The sequence below is a fragment of the Sturnus vulgaris genome, chromosome 5, assembly GCF_052056855.1.
Source record: "Sturnus vulgaris isolate bStuVul1 chromosome 5, bStuVul1.hap1, whole genome shotgun sequence".
NCBI lineage: Eukaryota > Metazoa > Chordata > Aves > Passeriformes > Sturnidae > Sturnus > Sturnus vulgaris.
Window position 1 is genome coordinate 8,331,642 of NC_142247.1, and position 26,542 is coordinate 8,358,183.

General features: G+C 41.4%; 1 protein-coding gene across 3 annotated transcripts in view; it reads right to left on the bottom strand.

Moving 5' to 3' along the window:
• Positions 1–15,298, bottom strand: part of SCUBE1 (signal peptide, CUB domain and EGF like domain containing 1) — a 190,390-nt gene extending 175,092 nt beyond the window's left edge. For 2 of the 3 annotated variants that reach the window (XM_014881079.2, XM_014881070.2), the window contains exons 1-2: positions 15,147–15,298; positions 12,355–12,477 (exon numbers count right to left, since the gene is read on the bottom strand). In XM_014881079.2, the coding sequence (XP_014736565.2) occupies positions 12,355–12,477; positions 15,147–15,234 (211 nt within the window). In that variant the 5' untranslated portion in view covers positions 15,235–15,298. The remainder of the gene's footprint in view (positions 1–12,354; positions 12,478–15,146) is intronic. The other variant, XM_088164796.1, reaches the window with a different exon arrangement.
• Between the last annotated feature and the right edge of the window lie 11,244 nt (positions 15,299–26,542).

Consider the following 26,542-nt stretch of genomic DNA (forward strand, 5'->3'; position numbering starts at 1 on the left):
CAGACAGAGCCAGGTCCTGCCTCCCTCCCAGTACAACAGACTTGATTTATTCTGAAATTTAGGTCTCTGAAGGAGTGCAGAGACCATAATCAAGTGCCTGAGCACAATTTGAATGTTGAACTGAATGAGTTATAGGGTGTATTATTAATGGCTGTAAGTGACTGACAAGCGTTTGCCTGAGGACAGACAAATGCAGGAAGCGAATGTTTGTATTGATTCACATGTTAGTCTTGTAACTTGTGACCCTGGAAAACTTTTAAAACAAAGGCAGAAACATGTTTTCAAATTACCACAGGAAAAGTAAAGTAATCCCACCCCCATCAGTGAAACAATTTTACAGCCAGCAGACTGCACAAAACCACATGGAGGAGATATTTTTAATTAAGTGCAATATAAGGAAAATAATGGTAACCCATATTCAGTCTAAACAATTATTAGCAAAAGAGCCCTAGTATTTTAAAGTAAGCCATTTAAGAAAGGCTTACTGTTTTAAACATAGGCTGTTTCCGATTATAAAGTAGAGCTTTTAATTAAGATTAGTAAGACCTAATTCAAGCTATAATTTGGTTCCTTTAGTTAGCAAATGTCTACTAAAACCAAGCAATTAAGGTTAAATGGGTTGAAGCATTTAAAGCACTCCCTCCTGCTTCAAATACTATAATAGAAAAGACTATGTCAGTGACTAATTCAGACCAGAAGACATGTATTTATTTCTCTTAAGTTTTTTACTTCCTCGTTGACCATAAAGTTTATTGAAGAAGAAACTCTTGGTAAACTGGATTTTCAGTGGAACAATATGTTGTTAATAGTAAAAAAACCCGAAGATATAAAATATAAATTCTGCAGTTTTATATAGTATAAAGTTTGTTCCTATTATGCTTTTTCCCATAATTTTATAAATATCAATAATAAGATTATGCACTAAACTTCCCAGTGCCGTATTTTTGACTTTTCAGTTGTGCTCATACTTGGCATGGTCTTAAGCATAGATGCTGTGTGTGTACTTGACAGATAAAGGTAAAAGTAAACTACAATTTGTACTACTTACATAAATGGACTTTAAAGCATTCCCATCTCACCTTCCATTTCCCATTTCTGGCTAACTCAGGCCATTGTATCATGTAATCCTAATCAGGATAAAGACTGATGTTGTGGAGCAGGCTACAGCAACTCTCTTTTTTTTCTTCCATACAAACCACCAGAATATTTGTCTTAAAAACAGCTCAAAATTATGACTAGTACCTAATCATAATATCAATATTTATGGACATCACTAAGAGCCTTTCAGCATGAGCAGTACAGGAACATATTCTAGTAACTCTTTTTTGGTTTTGTGCAGCAAAGTCCAGTGAAAGAACTCAGAAATGTGCATTGGAAACTTCTGTATTAACTCAAGGTAAAATGTGTCATTAAGCTATTCCAGAAAATTAATGCTACAGCTGTTGCTATCCTGAATAGATTTCTGTGTATTTCCTATTTAGAATAAAAGCTGAAGGTTTTGAGTTTTTCTCCATAAGACCACATGTGATGCAGTCAACAAGTATTTTTTTATAATGCTGTTCTTGCACTTCCCTCAAGATAAAGATTGAAAAAAAAATTTCAAAACAGACAGAAAGGATGCAAAGTGACAGAAAGACCAAGGAGAGAAATACATTTAATATACACCTGTTAATACAAAACTTAAGTTGCAATACCTTGGAGTTTACCCATATCACAAAAAAGTATGTTTCTAGTATGATTGTTTACTAGGAACAATCTGATGGGGTAGGTTCCATTGTTAAAGCTTTTGAGAAAACTGTATTATGAAAGTTCTTCCATTCTGAAGTCATAATGTCCTTAAAGGTAAAACTGTGTGTATGCAGAATAAGCTGCTCCCATTTTCACAAAGTGAAGCATTCTATACCTAATGAAACAGACTATATCCAACCAAAGCATTTTAGTACTCAGGTTTTTATTTCCAAACAGGCTGAGGTTGTCTATTCCTCTCTTATACCCATTCCCTAGCTCACTCTTACAGCAAAGCAGCCACAGCTCAGAGAAATCCTGGCAGCCCTCCCTCCCTCCCTCATTTGTTTCCTGCACTCTCAATACGTCTGCATGCTCCCATCTGAATAGAGGTAAATTCACTTCCTTAGGAATTCAAGCCAAGCAAAAACCAGAGGGTTCCTCTTGTGTCTGCCCTCTAGTAGTCAAATAATGCAGTTAGTCTCCCCCATGGCTTTGGCTTTGGTCTGCAGCACAGTCAAAGGACGCTGCCTTTCCCCAGTGTGCCTGTGCACACAAAGTCACCACAACAGCCCTTGGGAAAATCCCAAGGAAAATCCCAAACTGGGAGCAGGAGCAAACTGTTCAGAGCACCTGCCTTTGCAGAGGGTGATGTACCAAGACCTGCACTAAAGATCAGGTGAACTTCACCACTGTGCAAGCAAGAATTCGGGTGCTTTAAGAGAAAAGTGGGAGGCAGGGGACAGAGATGTAAAGAGGAACTTTGATCACATGCATCTTTAGACAGGTTGGAATGCATCAGGAAAAAATGGAAATATCTAAATAAAGTTGGACTTTGGTCCTTTGTAGTTAAGCAGTGGCATGTCTCCAAGTCACAGGTTTCATGGAATCCTTTTCCAACAAAGTCCTGCAAACAGAAATGTGCAAATAGAATAAAGGCACAAATCTACTGGGTAGAGACATTGACATCTCTAGAGGTATGAAGTCAGATATCAAATTCCTTCTGTGCATGTGCAGCAAACAATTTAGATGTGCATTACCTAGCCTACTTACTCAGCAAAGCAAATACCCCATTTACTTCAACCTCTTTTTCTGTAACCTCTTTTTCTGAAAGTTCTGAACGTGACCTCTGCTTCCAGATAATGAAATCAGAATAAAGGCACTTCAGTACAGCTCCCCTCTTACAACAGCAAGAACTAGTATGTTACTGCACAGCAGTAACATCTTGTAGTATTTTCAGCAATGCTATGTTCAATAAATACCTATTTCTGCAGAAGTTCCCCTTGTCTGATGCAACTTCTGCAGCAGCACCATTCCCTCCAACAACATTAATAATCACCAAATTGGTATTATGCATTGCTCTTGTTTTTTTTCCCGCTCAATAAAATTTTTGATGCTCTCTAAGCACGATGTTAAATGTAAGGACTGGCAGTGGTTCAGGCAGATTAAGGCACGGGAATGATATTATGAAGCTTAGTAACCTCATCCTGAGAGAGTAAATGAAAAGTGGCTTTTATATTCTCTGAGGTAACAGCTCATCTGCCTAACAAACTGACTGTAAGAATCAGAACAATCTGAAAGTTGTTTATGTAATTTTTCTGATTCTTTGATGGCTGTACTGTAAAACATTGTCAGTAGTTGTGAAAGCATGGTCTTGAATTTAACACGTTGCTATGGGTCCTGCAGCACCCAACAAATTGCACTAAGTTTAGGTCTAAAGCATGTACAAAATCACCTTTTTCAATGATCCAGATTTTTTTTAAATTTCTTGGTCACTGAAAGAAAAACTGTTACCTTCTACAAGCCCCAGAGAAGCAGCACTGTAACATAAAATAAGGCAGTAGCTTAAATTTAAATAAAGCACTTAAACAGAATTACTTTAAAAGATAACAGTTTCTTATTAAGCACATGCTTGAGCACTCTGGTGATTCATGGCACTTGAAGAAAAAAATTCTTCCAACTCTAATATAAGGGTATTCCTTTTGCTCAGCATCTTAAATGTACAGAAAAGTCTTGAAATTTCAAGGGGGTCTGTCAGACCCCATCTTCAGTTTGTTATAATTCTGCCAAACATTTACACACAAACTACATTTTTCTTTCTGCTTTAAGGCAAGTCTTTTTTTTCAGCTAAAATTTAAAACAAATACATATACTAAAACAAACTAAGCAAAAAACCCAGGAAGTTATCTTTTTTCTAAAAGGATTATATGGAAAAATCACTGCTTTGCTATGTTTTTAAAAAAATGTCCCTCAACTGCTTGAACAGATTTAATACTCTCAGATTTTGTTTCCAATAAGGTGTCAGGAAGTTACCTTTCAGGAAATTTCTCAGGATGAAATAAGATGGCCGAATTTAGGCTGAAAATTTACAAAAAAAAATCTAAAAATTCATTAGCCCCTTCCCCGAAGAATAGAATAAACTCAAAGCTCAACAGGCATCTTCTGAAATTTAGGCAGCTAAAGTTTCCAAAACGTCCTTCTGGTAGGTGTTTTTTTCAACCTTATGCTGTACTTTCACACCACAGTGGCTCCAGAAACTAAACCAGGATAGGAAATCGATTCACCTTATTCACCACTACCTTCTCCCTGCCATGTGTCTCAACCTCTATATCCCAGTTCATTGACATTTCAATGCAGAAATGCTTACAGGGCCAGACTGTACTCCTTTGTATTTTCTTTCACTTTGGGGGTATTATTACAGTGATGTTCTTCACAGAATAGCCCCACATCAATTGCCCCTGTGTTAAAAAAAACAAAAACAAAAAAACAAAAAAACGCACCATCAAGGAAAAGGAGCTTCCTGAATCAGTGCAGAGGGAGTACGACTCATTTTGCCACCAGACTCCACGCACATTTTCCCTACAAATTCCTACCATACACCCTCCATCCCAAAACTGCCCGAGGTTTGGCCAAACCTGCCCTGCATTTAATGCTCACAGCTAGAACAGCCTGGGACTGGTACCAAGGGTACAGGACTGTATCCTCCTCCTCAGGTACACCCAGTATCCACATCCATGATTCCCATTACCTCCACAGTGCCCTGACAGCACGGGTGCTAATGAACAGAGTGGATGCTACCTGCAGAGGAGACAAAAGCAGCATTAGTGGAGCTTTTGTGGGCAGGGGAGCAGCAGGAGGTCACATTCCCTAACTCTTCCTCTGCCACCATCCCAGCAGAGGTTCCCTGGCCATGTCCTGCATCAGCCTCAGATCAAAGAATGCAAAGTGCATTCCAGCAGTGCAGTGTATGCACGTGAAGACAGTGCCCATAACAAAAGAGGAGCTAACAAATTATGGCCATCAGCCAGGAAAAGATGCTTTTCCAGTCAGCCACTGAGGGAAGAGCCGTGGGTGTGCAGGGGGTGGAAACAGCAGGGAATGTGCTGAGAGACAGGTGAGCTCTGAGCTACTGATGGGGGCCAGGAAAGAGGTGGAGAAAAAGGAGAAAAAGCAAGAAAAAGGGGGAAATCTGAGAACTGGTAGAAGCTGTTTTGACTTAAAGATGAAACTCAAAGGAAAAGACCAGTAAGGGACACTTAGAGCTGCCAGTTCTCCAGCCCAGAGGTCTTGCTGTGGGACACTGGCTCTCAAAACAATGCTGCTGTAACTGCAGCCAGCCCCAGAGAGGACAGGGGAAGGAAAGCTAAATTAAATAACTGAAAATACATGAGAAAAGAACAAAAGAGAAGCAGGATTTGCAGTAGGGAAATGACAAGGTTAAAAGCTGCGTAACAGAGTACAGAAGACAACATAATGAAGACTGCAAGGAAAAGGCACTGCACCAAAAGTAAAGGTGACAGGTGGGAAAACAAGGAAAACTGGATAGTATCTGGCAGATGTAAAAAGAATGAAGACAAAATAAGGACAGACCTATGGAGCTTAGTACATTTTATTTATCCTCCTTCATTTCAGTATCGTTTTCCTGGCAGTTAATTTACGTTGTGTATCTGGGTGGAAAGAAGTGCCTTCTAAACACCAAGTTTACATCACGCCAGGAGGCCACCCTGGGCTCTTCAGCTTAGCAACTGTTGAGGCTGGTGAAATTTTATATATATTTAAAAGTTCCCAGAGTACCCACAGACCATCCAGCAGACAGAGAGCTTATCAACTATTTAGAGAAGTGTCCTTGAAAAAAACCCTGTTTTTTTCCAAATTGAGAATGATGTGTAATGCTGTTGAAGAATGAGGCCCATATTTCATATGGGATGGTATTTGTTTATGCAAAATGTAGTGATACTTGCATCCAAGAAGCATTTCTGGAGAGAAAAAAAAAGTTGGAGTGAATATTCTTTTTCTAAGTCAAAATGGAAGAGTTCCAAAGTGGACCACCGGGGGAGCTGTTCACTGAAGCAGCATTATGGGCTGTCAAAAAGCTGCTCTGAGAGGTAGGACAAGGGTAGGGAAGAAAAGGGAGAGGAGAAAACAATAGGGTTCGTGACACATGGGGACTGATGGCCCTGGGAGCAGTTAAACAGGGCATGTCGGCTTAGCTAAGGGATATTCTGGTTTTAGTGGATGAACTACTGAACAAAGTTGGGAAAATAAAGCAATTTGAATAAATAAATAAATAAAATCAAGGCTCAACTGACCAAAACAAAAGCCCTATTCACTGAACAGAAAGCAGCATGAAGGAGGAAAAAGAAAAAAGTTATCATAAGCTGTTAATTCACTTAGGCTGTAATAAAATTCTGATTTAATACAGAATGTTCTCAGGAGTATTTTCTTACTCGCTGCTACTTCTCCACTTCGCCATCCCCCAAGAAAATTCATCCCCTGGTGCAAGTTAGAAAACTTGCAAGTCAGAATTGAGTATTAAACAGTACCCGACAATTAAAACAAAAAAGGAGAAAGAAAAAAGCAGAGATATAGATGAATTCAATTCAGAATTCAATTCTGGGAACACTTTTATCAGCCCAAACCAAATAAAATGCATCAAGCTACCCAATAAAAGAAAGAGAAAATAAAGAAGCAGTTACCAGCTCAAATCAAAGGAGCTAGTTTACATCCTGCCTCCTTCATTTTTGACATGTACTGCTTCATTGTGAAAGCTGCCTTCAGTGAAATCAGTGCAGAAGCTCACCCAGAATAAAGCCATAATCTGTGAGAATCAAACTGGGAAGGAAGATTTGATCCATAAAATTTGGAGTGGCAGAGTGTGTATCTCTGTGCTCATATGAGCTGCTGCAAGCCAACCCCACAAAGCCAGCAGCACAGACTTAGGAGCACCAGGTCTCATCTGGAACGTGGCCCTTAGGGCTGGGTGACATCAGCTTCAACACATGACACGAGCACCATCTGCCAAGGTATTGTAACCCCAGAAAGCACAGCAGCTTCAGCACCTAATATCCACTGCAGACCTCATGCACAGAGATCAAGGAAGTCCTTGAAAGTATTAATTCACCTTCTACTGTAATTGCAAGAATCATCAATCAGGAAGAACTCACTTAAGCTGCCTTGCTCAGTGGCATCACTGTTATTGTGCAGAGACAGAACGAGTGTAAGCTCACTGGAGTTGTGCAAGCATCAAGATGCCACCAAGATGCCATCAAGAGTTTCAGAAACCAAAGAAGACCCAACAGTGTCCCAGCTCTCACGGGACATCATTGATGAAGATGACTCACTTGAGAAAGAATTGCTGAGAGTGGATTGATGGGACTTAAAAGAAATGGGATCATTATTCCACTTAAAGGATATCCAGAAGCACCTCACTTACTTAACCCTGCAGACAAAAGGAGGCTCTAGTATGAGATACTGGATTGGGAGCTAGGAAATGAGAAGTCTGGAAAGTCCTGTGTTTCCAGGTTGATTGATTCAGAGCAGCCCTCTCACAATATTTGGATTCACTTTTCAAGAGCATGAGGATAACACAACAGGTATTTCAAAGACCATAATAAATTGAAAATCCAATGAGTGAGACTATGAATGAGCTTCTTAAGAAAATGAAAGATTAAACAGGTCAGAAAGATTAAAATGGCAAGAGGAGTATTAAGTAAAGCCTAGAGAGTCAATCATTAGTACTTAAATGAAAGTGATGAGATGTTTTTCCAATTGCTAAGATTTGTTTAAAACCATTAAAAACAGATGTAACAAACAGTTACAGGTAGAAGTAGAAACTTGGCTTCACATCCATAAAACTACTGAAGATGATAATGACTGGTCAGAAGGGACAAAATTGTTCTGTGTTTCCAAATGGATATACAGAGAGGCTGAATATACCTGTGATTGAGGCAGGAATGGTTTAACTTATTTTGAGATTGTACCATGCTTAAACCCAGTGAGGTGCTACCACTGGGACAATCAAGAATAAAGGCCCTTGTTGCAGATTATCACCATCCCCTGCCTATTTATCTAAAATTATTATTTACATAAAGAAAAAGACTACAAATACAGGAACACATGACCAACTTAAATCACTAGAACTGCACAATCCCACTCACCTGGCAGTCAAGTAGAACTGCTGCTGATATAGCACAAATTTCCAATGTGAGCAGAAATCTGAAAATGACCCTCTCAGGGCAGACTCTACCAAGACACTTTGCCATGGTATGTGTATGTTGCCCTCAGCAAGAAATCCATCAATAACATTATGAAGCTTCACAGGAGAATTTTAAAAAGCAAAAAAGTCCAGCTGAAAATTGTGAATAATTCTCTTGTACACAAAAAGTTCAAGAAACACTGTAACAACTGTATGAGATCAATTATTAAAAGAACTGAAGCAGAGGTCTGAAAATACTATGAAAGACAGTAGAAAAAATGCTCCAAGAGGAAAATCTCAGTCAATATGGGAAAGCACAGAGTGGAGTTTAAAAATCCAGAAGCAACAGGTCCCCACAAATGTGTCTTAAGGGTCCTACATGTAAGGTATAATCCAAAAGAAAAAAACCAACAGCTAGAGCAACTCGCTGAAATAACAGTCCCACTGAGGATAAAAAGTAGGCTAAGGAAAAAATCAACCTATAAAATAAACTTAACACTAACCAGATATAAAAAAGGCATAGGTAAACATCAACCAACAACTATACAGATTATTTTAACCATTAATGGCATGAGAGTTTGGAGTAGTCAGAGAAGTAGTATGGGGTAAAAACCCCAAATAACTGGGTTTGAGAGCTAAACCCCCTTCATACATCGTTAAATGACAATATCTTACAACTGCAAACACACAACATTGCATTGGAGACAAAGAATGCTCTGTCAAGGCATAAAGAACCCCAAGACCAGGAATCCTTTTGAACCTTCAGGAATTTCTTTGACACAATTTTGTTGAGTATCAGCCTATGGGGAAGCCAAAATTCAATGTTGAGAAGGCAAGGACAAAGTCCTATGGATCATGAAAGATCATGCCTGCAGCTGAATCCAGCCCAATGCATTTGAGATCCTAAAATCTAACTAAAATCACAATGGGGGAGGCTTCTTAGGTAATAGCAGGTGGGCCAGGGCAAGTAAATTAATTAATTGTAAATTAATGGACTTCATATATTGACTAGAAATAGAGAATTGTTTTTTAAAGATTATCTGGGTTGGACACATTATTCTGTCCTATGAAAATGCCAGCTGGAGAATTTGTGTTCAAAGGATATTGATAGATTATGTGATACAGGAAAATATCATGGCAATGCTGACCATGAGGCTTTACAAAGCACCACAGATACCTGATGAAAGAAAGAAAACAAGGTCAACTGAAATCTACAGAGGGAAGCAGAAGACAAGACATAAGAATGAGGAACTCTCCTGTCCAAAGAAACAACTGTGCTCTGTGGAAACAGGTCAAGTGGCTCAGGCAAGAAAGCTAGCCAGAAAAAAAAAAAACAAAGAAAAATATCAGTGAACTGAAAAGTCATCCTCAGTCCTCATAAGCTCTGGAGAAACCCAGGCCAAAAGACATTTTGAGAGAAAATCAAAGTTCAGAAAGAAATTTCCTACTGAAGAAACTTAACAGATTGTCATGAAAATGTTTCATTTCCATATAATTTATGCTAGAGTTCTCCACATGTCCTTAAAGAAGTATTTGTGTCATATGTATTTCTCCCCACCCTCCAGCTCACAGCAGCAAACCCTGAGTAAAATCCTGCCCAAGCAGGCTGGGCTCCACATTTACTGCATTGGCCTAAGGATCCCATTGGTTAGAAAAACTACAGATAAATACACAAGACTACACAAATACATATTGATATACTGGACATATTTGTACAAATACGTGCTCCTAAGAATCATCCAAAAAAATGTTGCTTTCCATACTCTACCCCTTGCTCTAAAACAGATTTTCAGTGAACTAAAGCAGTATTTAAGACTATTTTTTAAAATAAACAAACATGTACATTTCTAAATTAATTGCAATGCCTCAATAACACCTAAACCAGAAGCTCACTAAAATTTATCAGGATGAATTTGATAGTATGATGTCTTTAAGCTCACTGTACTGTATGAATGGCAATTCTACCTGTTTAGTAAAATCTGGTTGTACAAGAGAGCCTGGGCTATAAGCAAGTCAGTTATGATATAATAAATGTTCTTCAGACATGAAGCAACACTTGTAGATTGCTACCAACTTAGCTAAATAGGCTCATTATCTGTACAAAATATTTTTCTCATAGGTAACTAGTTCCACTGATCAAAAGGCTTACTTTGAAAAGCCCAGTTATAAAGACTGGGCTTTAGATTCGAGACAAGAACCATTTAATGACTCAGTTTTGGTTTTAGCACTACAAAAACAATCCAGTGGGTTTCATCTTTGTTAACAGTCACTTTTGTCTTAAAAGATAACTTCTAACAGCTGATCACTGAGGTTGTGAAAGAATACTGAATACCAATCATTTAAGTTAGCCTGTTTAGTTCTGTAAGTTTTGAATACTTAACCTCAAGATGCAAATTAAGCCCACTCTCCATGTACAGCAGGGCCCGAGGCAGATCTTAAACCTGCCACTGATCCTTTCTGAAGCTTTCTGCTTCTACCAAAATTTGGTATTGACTACCAACTTAAGGCACAGAACCGGCACAAAATCTTTAGAACTGTTACCATAATATTGCAGAAAATAGTTCTGTATCATGCACAGTAGCACCTGGTTTAGACAGCTTACATTACCTGATTAATGCTGCATGAACATCCATGCAGAACGTCTTGGAGTCTGCCCCAATTTACTTATCAGGCTTGTCAGACACTACATTCTATTAGATATGAGTTTGATATCAGATGTTCCATTATTCTGTACATCATCACAAGGATCAATGTTGTTTTTTACTACTTACTGAGTTTGGGATTTTTGGGCGTTTCTTTACTGAGCCAAGGCAAATCAGGCAAAGAGACAGATGTATAATAGAAAAACATGAATATAAGCCATGTCTACCACTACACTGAGCTCAACAACTAAAATATGAATAGTTAAAGCATAAGGAAATTTTTAATGTAGAAAACCAATACAAGTACCAATGCTGTAACCTCCACAGCTTGGGCCTTGAGTACATTTTCCCAGAGTTCTGTAGCTTTTCCCTGGAAGGGATGAATAGAGAGAGAACTGACGCTGAATGATTATCCTGTTTGCAAGAAAGAAAATCTGGCTTCCAGAGGAACAGCAGCTCAGAGATGCTACAGCACCAAAAGGTGGACAATCAGAATTTGTCTCTGTCAATTTAAGCCCAAAAGACAAAAATATGACAACCACAAAAATGCTTTCTGAGGGCACTTGAACAAACATTTTGGAGGTCCGTGGAGAATAATATGTGGTTTCAAATTTTTGTAGACCAAATTAACTTCTAAGTCTTCAATCTTTTTAATGGACTGTCTATTGACACTTTTCTAAAAGTTGCATTCTGCTGTAGAAAAATACTGGGAAGGAAAATGTTATACCTACTAAGCATCCATAAGTAGGAAAAAATAACAATCTTTGCATCTTGTACTTAGAAGGCATTCTGCTACGATTATAATATTTGTTCTTTTCATCAGAGGATCTCTCTGCCGAGATTCAATAGACAAGACAGAGTGCATAAAATCCAAAATACCAAAATACAAGTGTACACAGAGTCTAATAAAACCTGCTAGGTCTTCTTCAATTACAAGACTGATGTGAGGACATAGAGAAGTAAAGTACGTTTTTTCAAGTCTGTATAAACACAATAATCTGAAATGCTTCCTTTTAAAATATTGTTCCAAAGACTAGAAATACATGATCATGACATGTAGAGTGTCAAAGAGAATCAAACTCCAGCGTCCCATCTGAGTAGGTACAGAAATACACCTTCTGTAACTTGCCTGGGAAAAACAATGGTGAGTCCTTTCCATCCGTTCTCTGCTGGGGAGCTGGCCAGGGGCTCATCCCATGCCATCCCCGGGCCACACCTGGGTCCACCTGTGCCCAGGAGAAGCTGGTGCTACCAGGGAACGCTACTCCTTCTCATCCCTTTTTTATTTTATTCTTCAGAGCAGGCTGGCGAGAGCACAACGTTTTTCGGCCCGGACAATTAGCAAAAGCAGCAGGGGGATGCTTGCCAATAAACACCCAGATTTGAGGTTAAGCAGCTGTAAATCTGCATTAATCGTTTCAGGAATTCAGCTATTTACAAAAGCTTTTAAAGAGCAAACAAATAAAAGAAGGGAGGGGAGAAGAGACAGGAGAGGAGCCGGTCTGTCCTTACCTTCACACTGCTTCCCTTCCCCTTTGTAGCCCGGTTTGCAGATGCATTTGTAGGATTTTGGTGTGTTTTGACAAATTGCATCGATGTGACAGTCATCTGTAGCTTCTGCGCACTCGTCAACATCTGGAAGAACAGAAGGAACCCCAAGGGGACAGATAAGAAGGGAGACCTGAGACACAAAACACCAAGGATTGATACTCCCCTTGAAGCTGTTTGCCTCCCTGCCTTCTCAGTGTCATAATGGAAATGAGAACATCTGAGGACAAATAACTAATCCAGACAACGTGATATTCTCCTTAAATCACTTACAAGCACTGCTCCACGGAGCTGGAGGGAGTCGGTCTCACATTTCTGCACTAAGAATGAAATACTTAGACACTAGAAATTAGCTTCTGCTGTTTGATACTGGAGACCCATATCTTAGTAAAACAAGAGAATGCTTAAATTACCTATAAGAGGAGAAAAAAAGACCACTTGCATGTTCAGACACAGAGATTTTCTTAATTTATAAAGACAGACCCTAGTTTAAATAAACTATGCTGGTGGGGGAATGGAAAAAATAAATATTTGAGAAGCAAAACCACATTAATACTTTTGACTGAGAAGCAAAAAAATAAATACATGGAAGCCCATATGAAACTCGGTAAGGTAAAGCAGAGGAAAGCAACCTGCAATAACATCATCTACTTGGACTAACACTCATTTAGGAGGAAAAAAGTCCCAGCAGTCGTGGTGGTGCCTTACTGGATAAGTCTGACTCTGAAAGGGGAGACCCAGACCGCTTTTCTTGTTTTCAGAGTAGGAAGCAAACATTTCAGTGACGGGCATTCGTTCTATCCCCTAGACTTAAAGAGGATGGGGAGGGAGGAGGATGAGACAGAGTCGAGATCTGGTGGTCGTGGGAATGTTAATGAAGTGAACATAGGGAAAAAAAAAAAACCCCAAGCCCGACCTATCCAGGGATGGGATGTGCTGGGAACACTCGGAGCCGTGCCTAAGCTGTCCCGCCCCCGCCCTGCCCACGGCCGCTCCCGACGCGAGGGGCTGCGGTGCCACCGCGCACCGGGCCGGACCGGACCGGGCCACGAGCGCGGTACCAACCCCGCACCCCGCACCGGGCTCCTCACGGCACTGCCCCATCGGGGGCTCCCGGGAGGACACGGGAAGGGCAGGGAAGCGGGGGAGCAGCGGAGAGGGACCCGCAGAGCTGCACAGAGCACAGCCCCCGCTTTGTGGTCAGCAAGGAGCGAGGGGACAGGGCAGCTGCGCAGGGAGGCGGGCGGGCATCCACAGAGGCACGGCCAGTCGGTTTCATGCCAATTACATTCACAGATCCTCAAAAAGGTGCACTAAAGTGAAAACGGTTTTTATTGTTAGCCTGAAATCCTAACGCTAATTGTTTCAGAAGTGCTCACTCAGCCATCTCCAGTGATAACACACGGATCCTTCAAAGTCACCGGGAACAGGAGGGGGCTCTTTAGAGAGCGGAGAATAAGCAGACATTGTAGCATGGCACACCGCAGAGAACTTCTCTGAGAGGTGCAGAGCGGGGCGGCCCCGCGGGGCACCTCTGGAATCCCAGAGAGGGAATTGCCCGGACTCTGTATTGTTGTTGTAGAGATTTTTTTTTTTTTTTTTTAAAGAAAGAGGGGAACAGAATACCGAGCGTCGTGTTTTTCCGGACTAAGGCAAAGCTGCTGTAATCTGCTGCCTTCTTTCTTGTCCATTCGTTTATTTTTAACAGTGAGCCAGTTCAGATCTAGCTATGATTTACGTGAATTAGCTTAGGTGTTGCCCAGATCAGGCACAGATTCAGTCAAGCACAAAGAGAAAAGAAGTTTCTGGGGAGTTTGCTCTGGTTTTTTTTTAACGCTTTGGTTCATACTTTTGAGTCATTAAACCGGCACCCATCTCCCATCAAGATCAGCAAAAGTGACAGCTGGACTCTTTATAATGCCGTCAAAAATTCAAACTGCATTGAGCCAAGAGGGACATTTCACAGCAACCAGAGGATGCCTGGGAGTCAGGCGTGAATGCCAATGAGTCAAATGAAAGGGCAAAACCAAGTATGAGCCCCTGCTCTGCTCCACATCTCACATTGCATTACTCGAACTTTTAAGAACTTTTAGGCTGACTTCGTTCATTTTGTTACATTTAAACTCCTCTATCCGAGCAACAGAGATTTTTTTTCCACACCCTCCCCCCCCCCGCGCCTGCCTCCACTCATACTTCACCTTAAAAGATTTCTCCTCGCACAACTTCAAAACCTGCATACATTTCTTTCAGAAATCACTTTGGGCTTGCAACATTCCAAAGCAGATAGGATTGAGGGGGTGTTTGATTTTTGGTTTGTTTCTTTTAAACACCGAAGCAAAGACGAAGTATAATTACAGCTATTAACCTGATACGAGCGCCGCTGTTAAAAACACCAGGTCTCTGGGTTAATGCGCAGACAGGGAAAACCTGTGAAGATATCCCAGCTAATGCTTGCTCTGCGGAGTCTCCAGGGCTCGGCACAGACTTATCTCGTAGGCACTCAAGGAAAGTAACTTTTTCTTCCCCATCTCTCCCTGCAGAAATCCCTCGGCTCCGGCTGTGTCAAACACGCGAGAAAACGCCTCCCCACCGCAACTTCCAACACCCTCGGCGCTACGAGCAGCGAGAAGTGACCTCCCCCTGAGCACCTTACAGCGGGCAGAGGAGAGTGGACAGACACGGTCCCCCCGGGGCCGCGGCTCCGCGCCGCCCGCGCCGGGGGAAGGCGGCACGGCGGCGGAGCCCCCTCTTCTTACCTGCGCCCCCGCTGCCTCCCGCCAACCTGCCGGCCCAGGCGAGAGCGAAAAGCAAACAGCAGCGCCGCGAAAAGCAAACAGTGCCCATGATAATGATGCGATCCCCGGTGCCTGTCTGCGATAAGGGACGCGCTCGGGGCCGGCCGCGCGGAGCCGCCGGCGCTGACGCCCTGACAGCGCCCCGCTGATTCGCCGGGGCTCCCGCGGCGGGGGCGGTGCCGGTGCCGGGGCGGGCCGGGGGCAGAGCCGCCCCCGCGCCCCGCCGCCCCGGGGAGGGGGTGCTGGGCCGGCGGGGAGCCGGTCCCTGCCCGGGCGGTGCCTGCGGCCCGGGCTGGCTCGGTTCGGCTCAGCTCGCTGCCGCCCCGACAGGTAGGGCCGGCAGGGACCCCGCACCATGGCCACCGTCCGCGCTGCGCCCCCCCGCGGCTGGGGCCGGGCGGACAGACGGACGGACGGACGGACAGACAGACGGACACCCCCACGCCGTGGCTGTGAGGGCAGACAGGCCAGCGGACACTGCCCATCTCCGTGGCAACCGCGGCCAGGGATCCTTCCCCCTTCTCGGGTTCAGGCTAAAAGACAACTCTTTTTTTTTTTTTTTTTTTTTTTTTTTTTTTTTTTTTTTTTTTTTTTTTTAAACTCTCCTCTGCCCTGCCTACCTCCTAGCTTCGGCTATCTCCGCTCCCGCTTGCCCCGGGTCATCACCAGCCGCTCGCTTCCTTTCCAGCCCCAGGTTTGCTCCTCCAAGCTCTTCACTCGGGCCAGCCACAGCTCCGTGAATGATCCCTGCGGCCCTGGCCCGGCCCGGCCCGGCGGAGATGCTCTCCCCAAAATCGCTGCAGACAGCCATGAGAGTGTCATTGTCACTACCACCTTGGAGGCGAAAATCCTTCACTTTTAAACCCAAACATGAGACATTTCTGCCCTCCGAGGCAGGTTCCATGACCCTAAACTTTTTCATACTGTCTTCAAAGGACTGAAATAGCTGGCAGATATCCCTGTTACGGCCGTGCCGCCCCTCTTGGCTTTACACCTTTCTTTCACAGGTTCCCCACTGCTGAAATGCTTTGCTACTTTAGGTTGTTTCAATTCCTAATTCCCCTGAGAGCCTGGCTGTCTGTCGTGGCAGACAAACACACCCCATCATAGCCTTAGATGCCTCTTTTGGACAAGTTCCTCCCAAATGTACGTGTATATCAGTACAACATACTTGCCCAGAAAGTAATGCTAGTAAATACTTTTAAGCTTGAAGAGATGGGAAGGAAATGTAAGAAAAGTTGCTCAGCCCAGCTGCGTGCTTAGTAAAACTCCACACCACGGTCGTTACCCTCCAATAAAACTAAACCACTATCGAGCGGTGCCAGAGCTGTTTGCTTTCCGCGTGTTTACACCTCTACTTTGGGCATTCCCGTCCTTAATCCCTTAGGGTTAGGGCTATTGCTATTTTAAATCCGGACGCTTATTTATTTGTGTGTGTGTGTGTGTGTGTGTGTGTGTGTGACCCGGCGGAGGTGCAGCGGGGATTCCATGCCCGGCTCTTCCATGGATACCCCACGGCGCGTCCGTGCCGCCCGGCCCCGGAGGGAGCACACGGGGCCTTGGAGCGCCACCTCACGGCGCAGCCGCCCCAGCGCCGTCCTTTTCCAAGAGTCTGGAACAAGGACTTTGGTCCTAGGTGAAAAGTCAGGATAGATATTCTTTTTTTCCCCCCTATTTGTTTCTTTTAAAGTATTTCACAACGGGCCTTTTCATTAAATTTCATGGAATAATAGTAAAATTTGTCATGGGATAAATAATCCAAGAAGTTTGTATTTCGGGAAGGAATCCACTAGAATTGTCTAAAAACCAACTACCTCAACTTTTTAAAAGCCACAGTGCAGTAAAGAAGTTTGCTAAAGCAACAAAATACTTTTACTGCCTTGGTGACTTGCTCTCTGCCATGCGTCAGTGTCATGTTAGCTGCATCTGTTGAGTTTCAGAAATCACCACACTTGTGCCTGACTCTATACATTTATGGTCAATAACACCTGTGTGGTTATAGATATATAACTATATATCTATATATTATAGTTATACTATATCTGTAACTGTACTCAGGAAAGGAAGTCCCCTTGACCCAAATCTCACATTGTCTATATATGCTCTCACATACTCTGAGGGTGGCATACAACTGGAAGCTAAAGATCATTCAGATCCAGTGTCCATCTTCTAGCGAGCTTGTTGTGTATTTCCTTAAATCAAGATCCTGACAGATAGAACACATGAGGAATTACAAAACTACTGTATTTATCAAAAGAGGGCCTGAACTGTAAATCAGGATTATCACATAAAACAAAGAATATCGTCTACAATGCCAGGCTGAATATTTCCAGATAGCTCTTTTCAGAGTCCTCCTTGCTAAAGGACACATCTTAGAAAAGGGATCCTTGTGGATTTCCACCTTTTCCACCCGTAATTACGTTCCTGTCATAATAATCGTTCTGCCATAATAATCTAACATCATCTCTATATCAATTCCACAAATGATTCTATGAGAAATTTAATATTAGAAGCAATGACTAAGCAGCTTCTTCCAATGTGGACAGTAAAAGGGAGATTCATGACTGTAAACCTGCTCTGGGTAAGGGGGATAGGTAAGAGCTACTCGGGCTGCAGGTGGAGTACTAAAGTACTTTGCTCTACCTAAAAACCTTTGGGCAGCATGTTAATTGGCTTCTAGTGTTCTTCCATACTAATGCCCTTAAAGCTTTGGGGACTTTCCCAATTAAATAATAATAATGCTTAATAATAAAAGAGGTATGTTTTATTAGGAGCCATCTTTTTACGGAATAGAAGGTCCATGAAAAACTGCATATCAGGCAAGAGCATAAATAGAATTGTGGCTGCAGAACAGTACTCCCACCTTCAGAACACCTTCTCCCACAGATATGCACCATTCCAAAAGTGCTTTGAAAAGACAGGACAGCTCCTGCACAATTATTTGGTTTCCCGGTTTGCTATTTATGAACACCTGTATATTGGGGCCACTGCTGCCTCAGGAGGCAGCACAAGCTATTGATAGTGCTGGGAATCACAGCAGTCACTGAACAGCCTGTGCAAACCTGAACCAATTGCTTTACCTCTCCATTTCTGTTTCTCTTCCTTCCTTCTGTCCCTCTTGTCCATTTGCAGTCAAAGCCCACTGTAGCAGGGCTTGTTTTTCACTGTATTAATACAGCACCTCTCAAAATAACATACAGAACTTATTTTGTCTGTCTCCTCAATGAGGATTTTCATGAGGCCTGAAAGGCACATAAACACTGATCCTTTTAACTTCATCCCTTTCCTGAACTGTACTTCAAAGAACGGAGAGAGACCTGGCTCCCTTGGACAGGGGACAAGGAATCCAGTGCTAGAATTTGTTCTGGGAGCACCTACACTTTGAACCCCGAGCCATGTATCTCCAAACTTTACTTAAGTACTTTCTATTAGGAAGAAAGGAACAATGCAAGCCCAGCTCTTCAAAGCAATATAGACCATTCTGCATTTGTACACATACTTAGGGGAAGCTTTTGAAACTAACAGGCAATAGACACGCATAGCACCACATACTCAATGCTCTATTACTTCTTTCCAGGAAAATACAGCATGTAAGTTTCCCAGAAGTCAAGTAGCAGCATGCAGCTGAAGTAATTCAATGATTTGTTCTTGTACATGCAAGTAAAAAACAACAACAAAAAAAAGTACACTATAATCTATAGTGAAAGTTTTGCACAAGAAAATTCAGCATATAAGAGGATGAGGATATTTTTTCTTCTTTTTTCCTAATTGGAGGGAACAGGGAATTATGTAGCAGCTGATGTAACAGATAAGAGGGCACATTTATTCCATAGCTTTGATGAGATCACAATCAGTTTTATCTCACTCTCCCATCAGTGAGACAGTATGTGTACCTTGTGGAAGTAGTGGTAAATTTGGATATTCTGGGGAAAAAAAGGTGTAAGTCAGTGCCAGACTTTGAAGCGAGGTATCAGCTCATGCTTGAGGACAGCTACTCTTTGTGTTGTTACGTTCCTCCAAAATTTGTCACCTGCTTCATCCAACTGTCCCTCCCCTTTCATTGCCAGGGTGCCAAAAGAGATGAAGATTCATGCAAAGCATTTCCTTAAACCTGTAATTATTTTAACACAGTGGATCATGAGGCTCATAAGGCTTACTGAGCATTACTATCTACAAGTCCATAAGCTTCTTTCCTCCTAAGTGTCTCATGAACAGCTTTCCATTCAGAAAAATGCTTTAACATCTAGAAAGTGGCAGGAAAGGAGGGACTTACTAGGAAGAGCAATGGAGATGTTTGGTTTTTTCCCTCCTGCTTGAATTATAACTACTGAGAGGGAAAGATGACAACATTAATGAAGAGATGGAAAATACCACCATCACCATGAAAAGTAGAGTAGATCCTCCTTTATAAGTAAAAGCATATTTTGCCAAGATGGATGTTACATCTCAAACAGGTGAATAAGGACTTGATGTATAAAGATCTGGATAAAACCTCATAACCTTCATTTTACAGGAGACTGGTTACAGCAGTCTCTCTTGAAATTAATAAGGGACACCTTTAAAAGCTGCAAGAGAGAACTCACAAAACAAGATTGTGCCTACTGCCTGCTCTGAGATAATACCTTAGCATGTGGGAGAGGATGACAAGGAGCTGTGGAAACACAGAGCTGAAAAGGATACCTTCTGAAAGTCCTGTTTGATAACTCTGTTGCCAAAATAGTTTTAGAAGTGGTGGTGGTGTGTCCTTGTGTTCACAAGGAGATGGGCAGTGGCATTCTGAAAGGGTTTGGTTTTAGGAAGTGGAGGCATAAAGGAGCCAGAAGGGAAAGATCAAGGGAAAAAAAATTCCAATTGTTCTTTGTGCATCCACTAGCTTTAGACTAGAGTAGGATGAAAATTTTACTCAATGACTCCTCCACTGAAGACTTCAAAACAGTGACCTTTGCTAATACACGTTTTGGCTCCTAATCTTCTACAGTTGACTTACCATTGTATTGTAGCATTGGCAGTTCAGTTGCTCTCAAAATGACTCTCACAGATTTTTGTGATTGCAAAGAAATATGCTGTATTGATGCTGCTCTAACACACAATCCTCTTGAACACCGGGGTTTGCACACTCCAAAAATGGCAAGCAACTCAGAGGAAAGCCCTGCCTTCAGTATTTTAGGCTTAGTTAAAATAGTTAGTTAGTTAGTTAGTTAGTTAGTTAGTTAGTTAGTTAGTTAGTTAGTTAAAATCTTAAATTCTGGATAGTCATTTACTGCTCTGGACTGTACAGGGCAGGAAACAGAATATTAGTAACTCAGCAGATGAGAGAAAACTTTAGGGTTGTTTTAGAAAACATTTTCCGACCTCTTGTTTGAAAGTGAACTTTGTCCTCAAAAATGTCTACAGCTGGCTCTGATTTCTTCTTCAAAGCACTTTGGGCCCTCAGGCTGAGGTGCTTTCTGTTGTACCCATGATCTGTGGTCAGCTATCAGTTCTCTTTCCCGTTTTAATCAAGGCTCTGAACATGCAAGGAACACTGAAGCATGCACATATTTATCAGCAGGACTACTCTTGCCTATAGACTTCTGCAAAGTCTGTCTCAACAGATTTGGGATTGTAGAGTGCAGGATAAAGAGAAGAGGCCATGCCCTTCTCTCACAGTCCCTTTATCCTTCAGCACAGCTCAAAACCAGCTGTGGGGACTAACATGGCTCTAATCCACATGGGCACTCCTCTCTGCTCTGTAGGACACATCATGGCAGCAGTTCAGAGGCAGAAGCTGATTCAGCTTCACAGAAGACTTAATATTGTGACATTTTAATTTTTTTGCAATTCAGAGCCCTGCCTACCTGCCCTTCCTCCCCTCAAAAAAAAAAAAATAAAGAGAAAAAAAAAAAAAAAGCAAAAAAAAAAAGGAAGCCCAAAACCCAGCACAAACCAAAAGCACTCACAGAAGCACCAGAACTTCCAGAGGCTGCAAATTTAAACTGCAGCCTGGCAGAGCAGCTGCAGATGTGGGTGGGTTGGCAGGACATTTTGCCAAATCATGGTAAGATCTTGTAAGGCTCCTTCAACAATTCTTTTGAACCTTTCCTGAACCAAAACCATTTCATTTTTAATATTAATAGTAGCAACAAGACCTTCAGAAAAATTCCAACAGAAGCTTTTTCATCAAATAAAATCTTTTCCTGACTCTAAAATTCCAGAAACAATTAAAGATTATGTCTCAGGACACCTTCCTCCAGACAGGAAGGAAAAACATCTGTAATGCAGCCAGCTCCTGCAATTTTCCTCCTTCCCTACTTACCCAGCCACTGAGAGCTAGAGTGAGATTTGTATACTAATTTGAAATTCTGCATTCTTCAGGGAGGCCCACAGTACCAAAGCTGCTCTCAAGATTTTCTCTTTAATTTGCTGTAACACGTAGAGAGTCCAATGCTGTTGAAACTTAGATGGTTTTGCATTGCAGCATCTGTTCAATTCACTGCAGGGACAGAAACTCTTCCATCAAAACCAGCTGGAGGACTAAGCACCAGGTCAGAGCATCAATCCCTTTACCAATCCAAGTCCAAGCCAGCTATGTAGTGAGAGCAATGTAGTACAGATTTCCTAAAATCAATGTGCTTATTTTAGATCAAGTGTAAACATGTACTCATCCCCTTGTTTAGCTGCAGTCTTTACTGCACACAATCCAAAATTTAAAGCTCATTGCCATATAAACTTAATCTTAAAAAAGAATCATGTTACAAAAGATGTGGTTGAGTTCAAGACCTGACTTTATCCAGTATGCCTGGCCTATAACCAGTAACAATTTTTATCCTAGACAAAATCTGTGTAGACTAAGTAAAGTTTTATTACAAAGTAGGTGCCTATATTGAAATATAAATGTCTTTTAATTCAGTTGCTTGGTTCCTTCAACACAGCTGAACTGAGATGGGCTTTGATCAGGAAGCCTGCATCTCCCCTGGTATCACTGTAGTCTTAATCTCTTCAGCTGTGAAAAAATACTATGAAATGTTCTAGCTGTCATCTGGAGAGACCAGTGAGTGTCAGGGGCATAGCAGCAGCAATTTAGGCTTGTAGTCCTGCAACATGAGCACTGTGGGGCTCACCTGATGAAAAATAACTTTCAGAGCACCACAATCAAAAGTTCAGAAAGAGAACAAGAGGGTCCTGTCTCCTATGGTCCTGTAGTAATTCTTTTCCATTTCTAGGCATGCTCAGATTAGCTAAGGATTGTGACAATTAAGAAGTTTCAACTGTTTTCCAGTAAACAGAATAGTACTTCTGAAACAAGAAGAATTCAAAACAGGGAGAAGACTATTTTTCCTCACTGTCTTTTAAGGGAAAAGGATAAATCTCACAGTAGGATATTTAAAATACTTGGATGCAGCATTGCAAAGTTAATATTCTCATAAAGGCAACTGAGTCTAGAGACCCCAAGATTATAGTATAATTTATAGTACATAAATAGCATAAAATAATTTTAATAATTTAAAATTATAATAAATATACATTATTAAGTAGAATTATTTTAAAATGTAGAATTATATTATTTTATAATTTATATTGGCTGTGTTTCTCACATTTTTAGATATTCAAATGCTTAAACTGTTGATGCTGAGCATTCTTATAAGCCTCACCACCAGTGAAAATGAACGTGTTTTAATTGGAAAGACTAGACAAAGGAAATGAAAAATGAAAGTTAGACCTAAGGATACAGTTGGGTTCTTAATGGGAATACTATAAGTAAAATTCAGTTCCCACAGAACTGGGAACAATAGGAAAGTCCATGTCCTGTGTAGAATCATGGTGCACTTGTCAACACACTAGAGAAATCTGATGGAACCAGGCTGCCATGATCTCTGTGGTTTACGAGAAACTTCCAACAGAGAAGATAATGCAGAAAATATCCAAGCTCAAATCTCTGCCTCAGATTTTTCCACCACATCAACCAACTCCTCCCCTTCTTAAAACAAAATAAAACAAGAAAAAAAAGTCTATAACCCATGTGTGTTGATTTTTGCAGTTCTAACCTGAGTTTAACAAAACAAAAGGTCAGCAAATTTTCATTCCTTCTAGCACATTTTTCCCTATCCCAGGACTCTGTTTCAGTCCCATGGTGGCTGCAGGGTAGTTGCAGTTGCTGTGGGGATCCTGTGGCTCACAGGCCATGTTGGCACAGACACCAGCCCCGTTTCCCAGCACTGCTGTGAAGGACCCAGCAGAGATCCCTGTGCAGCACAGAAGGGGAACAGCCCTCCCCAGACCCCTCGTACTGCCAGCATGCTGCATCTCAGTGCTAGACTGTACATCTTACACGTTTTCCCAGTTATCACCTTTAAAGGGACCAGGAATTAAGGCATTCTGGTTGCCTACTTCATCCTTAAAAGCCTACCCTGCTTGGTTACACACTTGCAGAGGCTTTGAAAATACATCATTCTATCCAAATATACAGCGACGATTCCAGAACCACTTGGAAGCCCCAATTATAATTTTCTGCTAAATGAGTTCTCCTCCCTAAGGACTCTGCAGAGGAGCCTATGCTTTACTGCACTAAGCTACCTATGAGATAGCTAAAGCTCAGACTAACTCAATTCCTGACAGGCAGCTGCAGTTTCAGGTGGTGTGAAATGGCAAATAAAAGAGAAGATTATCAAATAGAATTAAATGCAGCATCCTCAGGAGGCCTGGATATAGAAAGGGTAAAATTCCACTCACCTTAATCCTGCATATTATTTTGTTCTATTGAAAGGCCATGGCTGAATGAATAAAGACAGTAGGATTTAGTCTCATATGTTCATTGCTTCTCTTTTCAAATTACATGAAATACATAGTGCAGACCCATTATTAGTGTTGCTTTTGTTAGTATTAATATGTCATTAGAGATGGATTGGCTTAACACAGGTATAGTAAATTACAGTGAAAGTAGCTAGCAGAAGATTACAGCACAGTAAAGCTTTATAAAAGTGTGCTCAGAGAGCTGATGAAATCAGAAAAATGTATTTTATCACAAAGTGAAAATACAGCAGGCACAAGCTATTGACTGCTTGAAAGCTCCCGGGTAAATTCTCATTGTTTCTCAACTTAAATTACACATCTAAAATAATTTGGAATTAATTTCAATCAAATACAATAGAATTAGAGAAGCAAAATCAATACTTGTGTCACCAATTTCCTGTTGAAAGACACCTTGGACACAAAAAAGGCCAGATGTATGTAGATATATCTACATGTGTCAAGACTGCAGATAATACATGTAAGATCATCTTGATGTTCAGAACCTGCATGAAACACAGCATCCTTTTTCTTTTTTTAACCTAGAAATAGACATTTTCATCTACATGTTTTTATGGAGCTAACACAGGACATGCCAGTACCTACCTTCTACAGCTCTCTCTGTCTGTTTTGTCTTCAGCTAGTGCTTAATCAGAGCATTAAATGCTTGACCAGGATCTTAATTTTAATTTACTTTCTGCCTCTGCAAGTCCAACCCCACAAAAATCTCTATATATCTCAGAATAATGTAGAGCTTTCTGCTAGCTTTGCTTGACCTTCAGTTGCACACTCAGATTTGTGTCAAGGGTGTGCAAGATCTAAAGAGTGTGATGAACATCTCTGCAGAGTGCAGAACAGCAGTGTCAGCCCTGTGGGAGGTTTGAAATGCATGTCCCAGTTCAACCTGGACACAAGTGAGGTGTGGTAGAGTCCACATTCTGCAAGGGAGGGATACCACCAGGGGTATCCCTGGGGACACAGCAGCAAGTGCTGCCATCTGTGCCACTCAGACTCATCTGGGCCTCACTTGGTGCTTCCACTGCTTGGAGCTGCAGCTGATCAGCCTGAACACTTCGTTTGGGCAGAAAACAAAACGTCTTTGGATACCAAAGCTACATAAAAGTAGCTCCACGTTAGGAACTGAGAGGGTGCAGCTCCAGAATCACTCCTATATCAAGGCTTAGAAACTTCAGCAAGTCTCCAACTTGCAATTTCAAAAATTATTTATGATGAGGCCAGTATTGTAGAACTCTCTTCTGTTTAAAGAGATTGATAAATGTTCATGAATTAGGTCTCATAACACAAAAGAGGGGAGTGTTATTCTCCCCTAGAAGATAAGGTAATGCTCATACAGAGAGGTTACATTACTTTCTCAAGTTCACATGGGAAGTTAGGAAAACCCAGAAGTAGAGTCAGAGCCAGGATTTTGGCAGGAATTTCAGGTGTCTCATTATAAATGTAAGAGTGGCTTGACACAGGGACTGCAAGCTCTGTGCCTGTTTGAAATCAGGCCACTCAAGAGGGTCCACAATTAGGCAACCACTGCTACTAATGACCTTGGCAAAAGTTAGTTCCTATTCTTGACTGCTGCTCCACAGTCTTCAGTATTGCAAAGTGCAGTGTGCTGTCCTACCAAAATACAGTGGGAGCTAATTAAAGGCTGTAACTTATCCCTAGCCACCCAAAAATTAAAGCCCTACATTCATTAAGCACTGTTTTCTTTTCTAATCAGTTCAACAGAGCTTAAATATATTATTCTGACACTAGAAATGTGGGATAAGTCCTCGGTATTGCAGAACAGTTATGCTCCAAGAAATCCTTCTACTCAAAAATAAATGATTACAACAGCTTCTATAAATATAAATTGTTTTACAGCCAAAGACAGACATCTAGTTTTCACTGAAATTAAGCCAGCAAATCTCTTCTGCCAGTACTATAACAATAATCATGCTGATAGTGCTATTTCAGTTTACCAAAAGCCAGAATCCAATATGCTACAAATTAAATCAAGTACCAAAAGATAAGCAATGTGAAAGGAAATGAATAGTAATATAAAAATTTAAATGTTTACATTTGTTTGCTGGGTTCAGACACAAACCCAGCATACACAAGCAATCTTACATTAAACTACAGCTTTATTTCCCCCCGTTGCCATCCCTCCTACCCCCTTTTTTTTTTTTTTTTTTTTTAAATTTAAAAGCAGATTATGCAGACAAAGATATTATGAGCGAGCATATTTCAGTTGTAAGGTTTTAGGACAGGGGAAGGAAAACAAGGCTCAGACCAATTAAAAGCTTTAGAGAAAAAAGGCAAATCAATTAAAAATGCCAGAGGGCAGACATTGCATAGACAGAGAAGAGACTGACAAATTTGAAATAACTCTGTTCTCTATAGTCCATAATGACAGATGAAAATAAGCTGCCCTCATATCCACAAATATTGAGGAGAGAATAAGGCATTTGATACCTCATGGATAAAACAGATCTGTGCTTCCACATGCTGAATAAACAATCCACAGGACGGAGTTAGTGTTTGGTGGGTAATTTGGAGAAGAAAAGCAATTTATAAAATGTGAGGTGTAATTTTTAAGA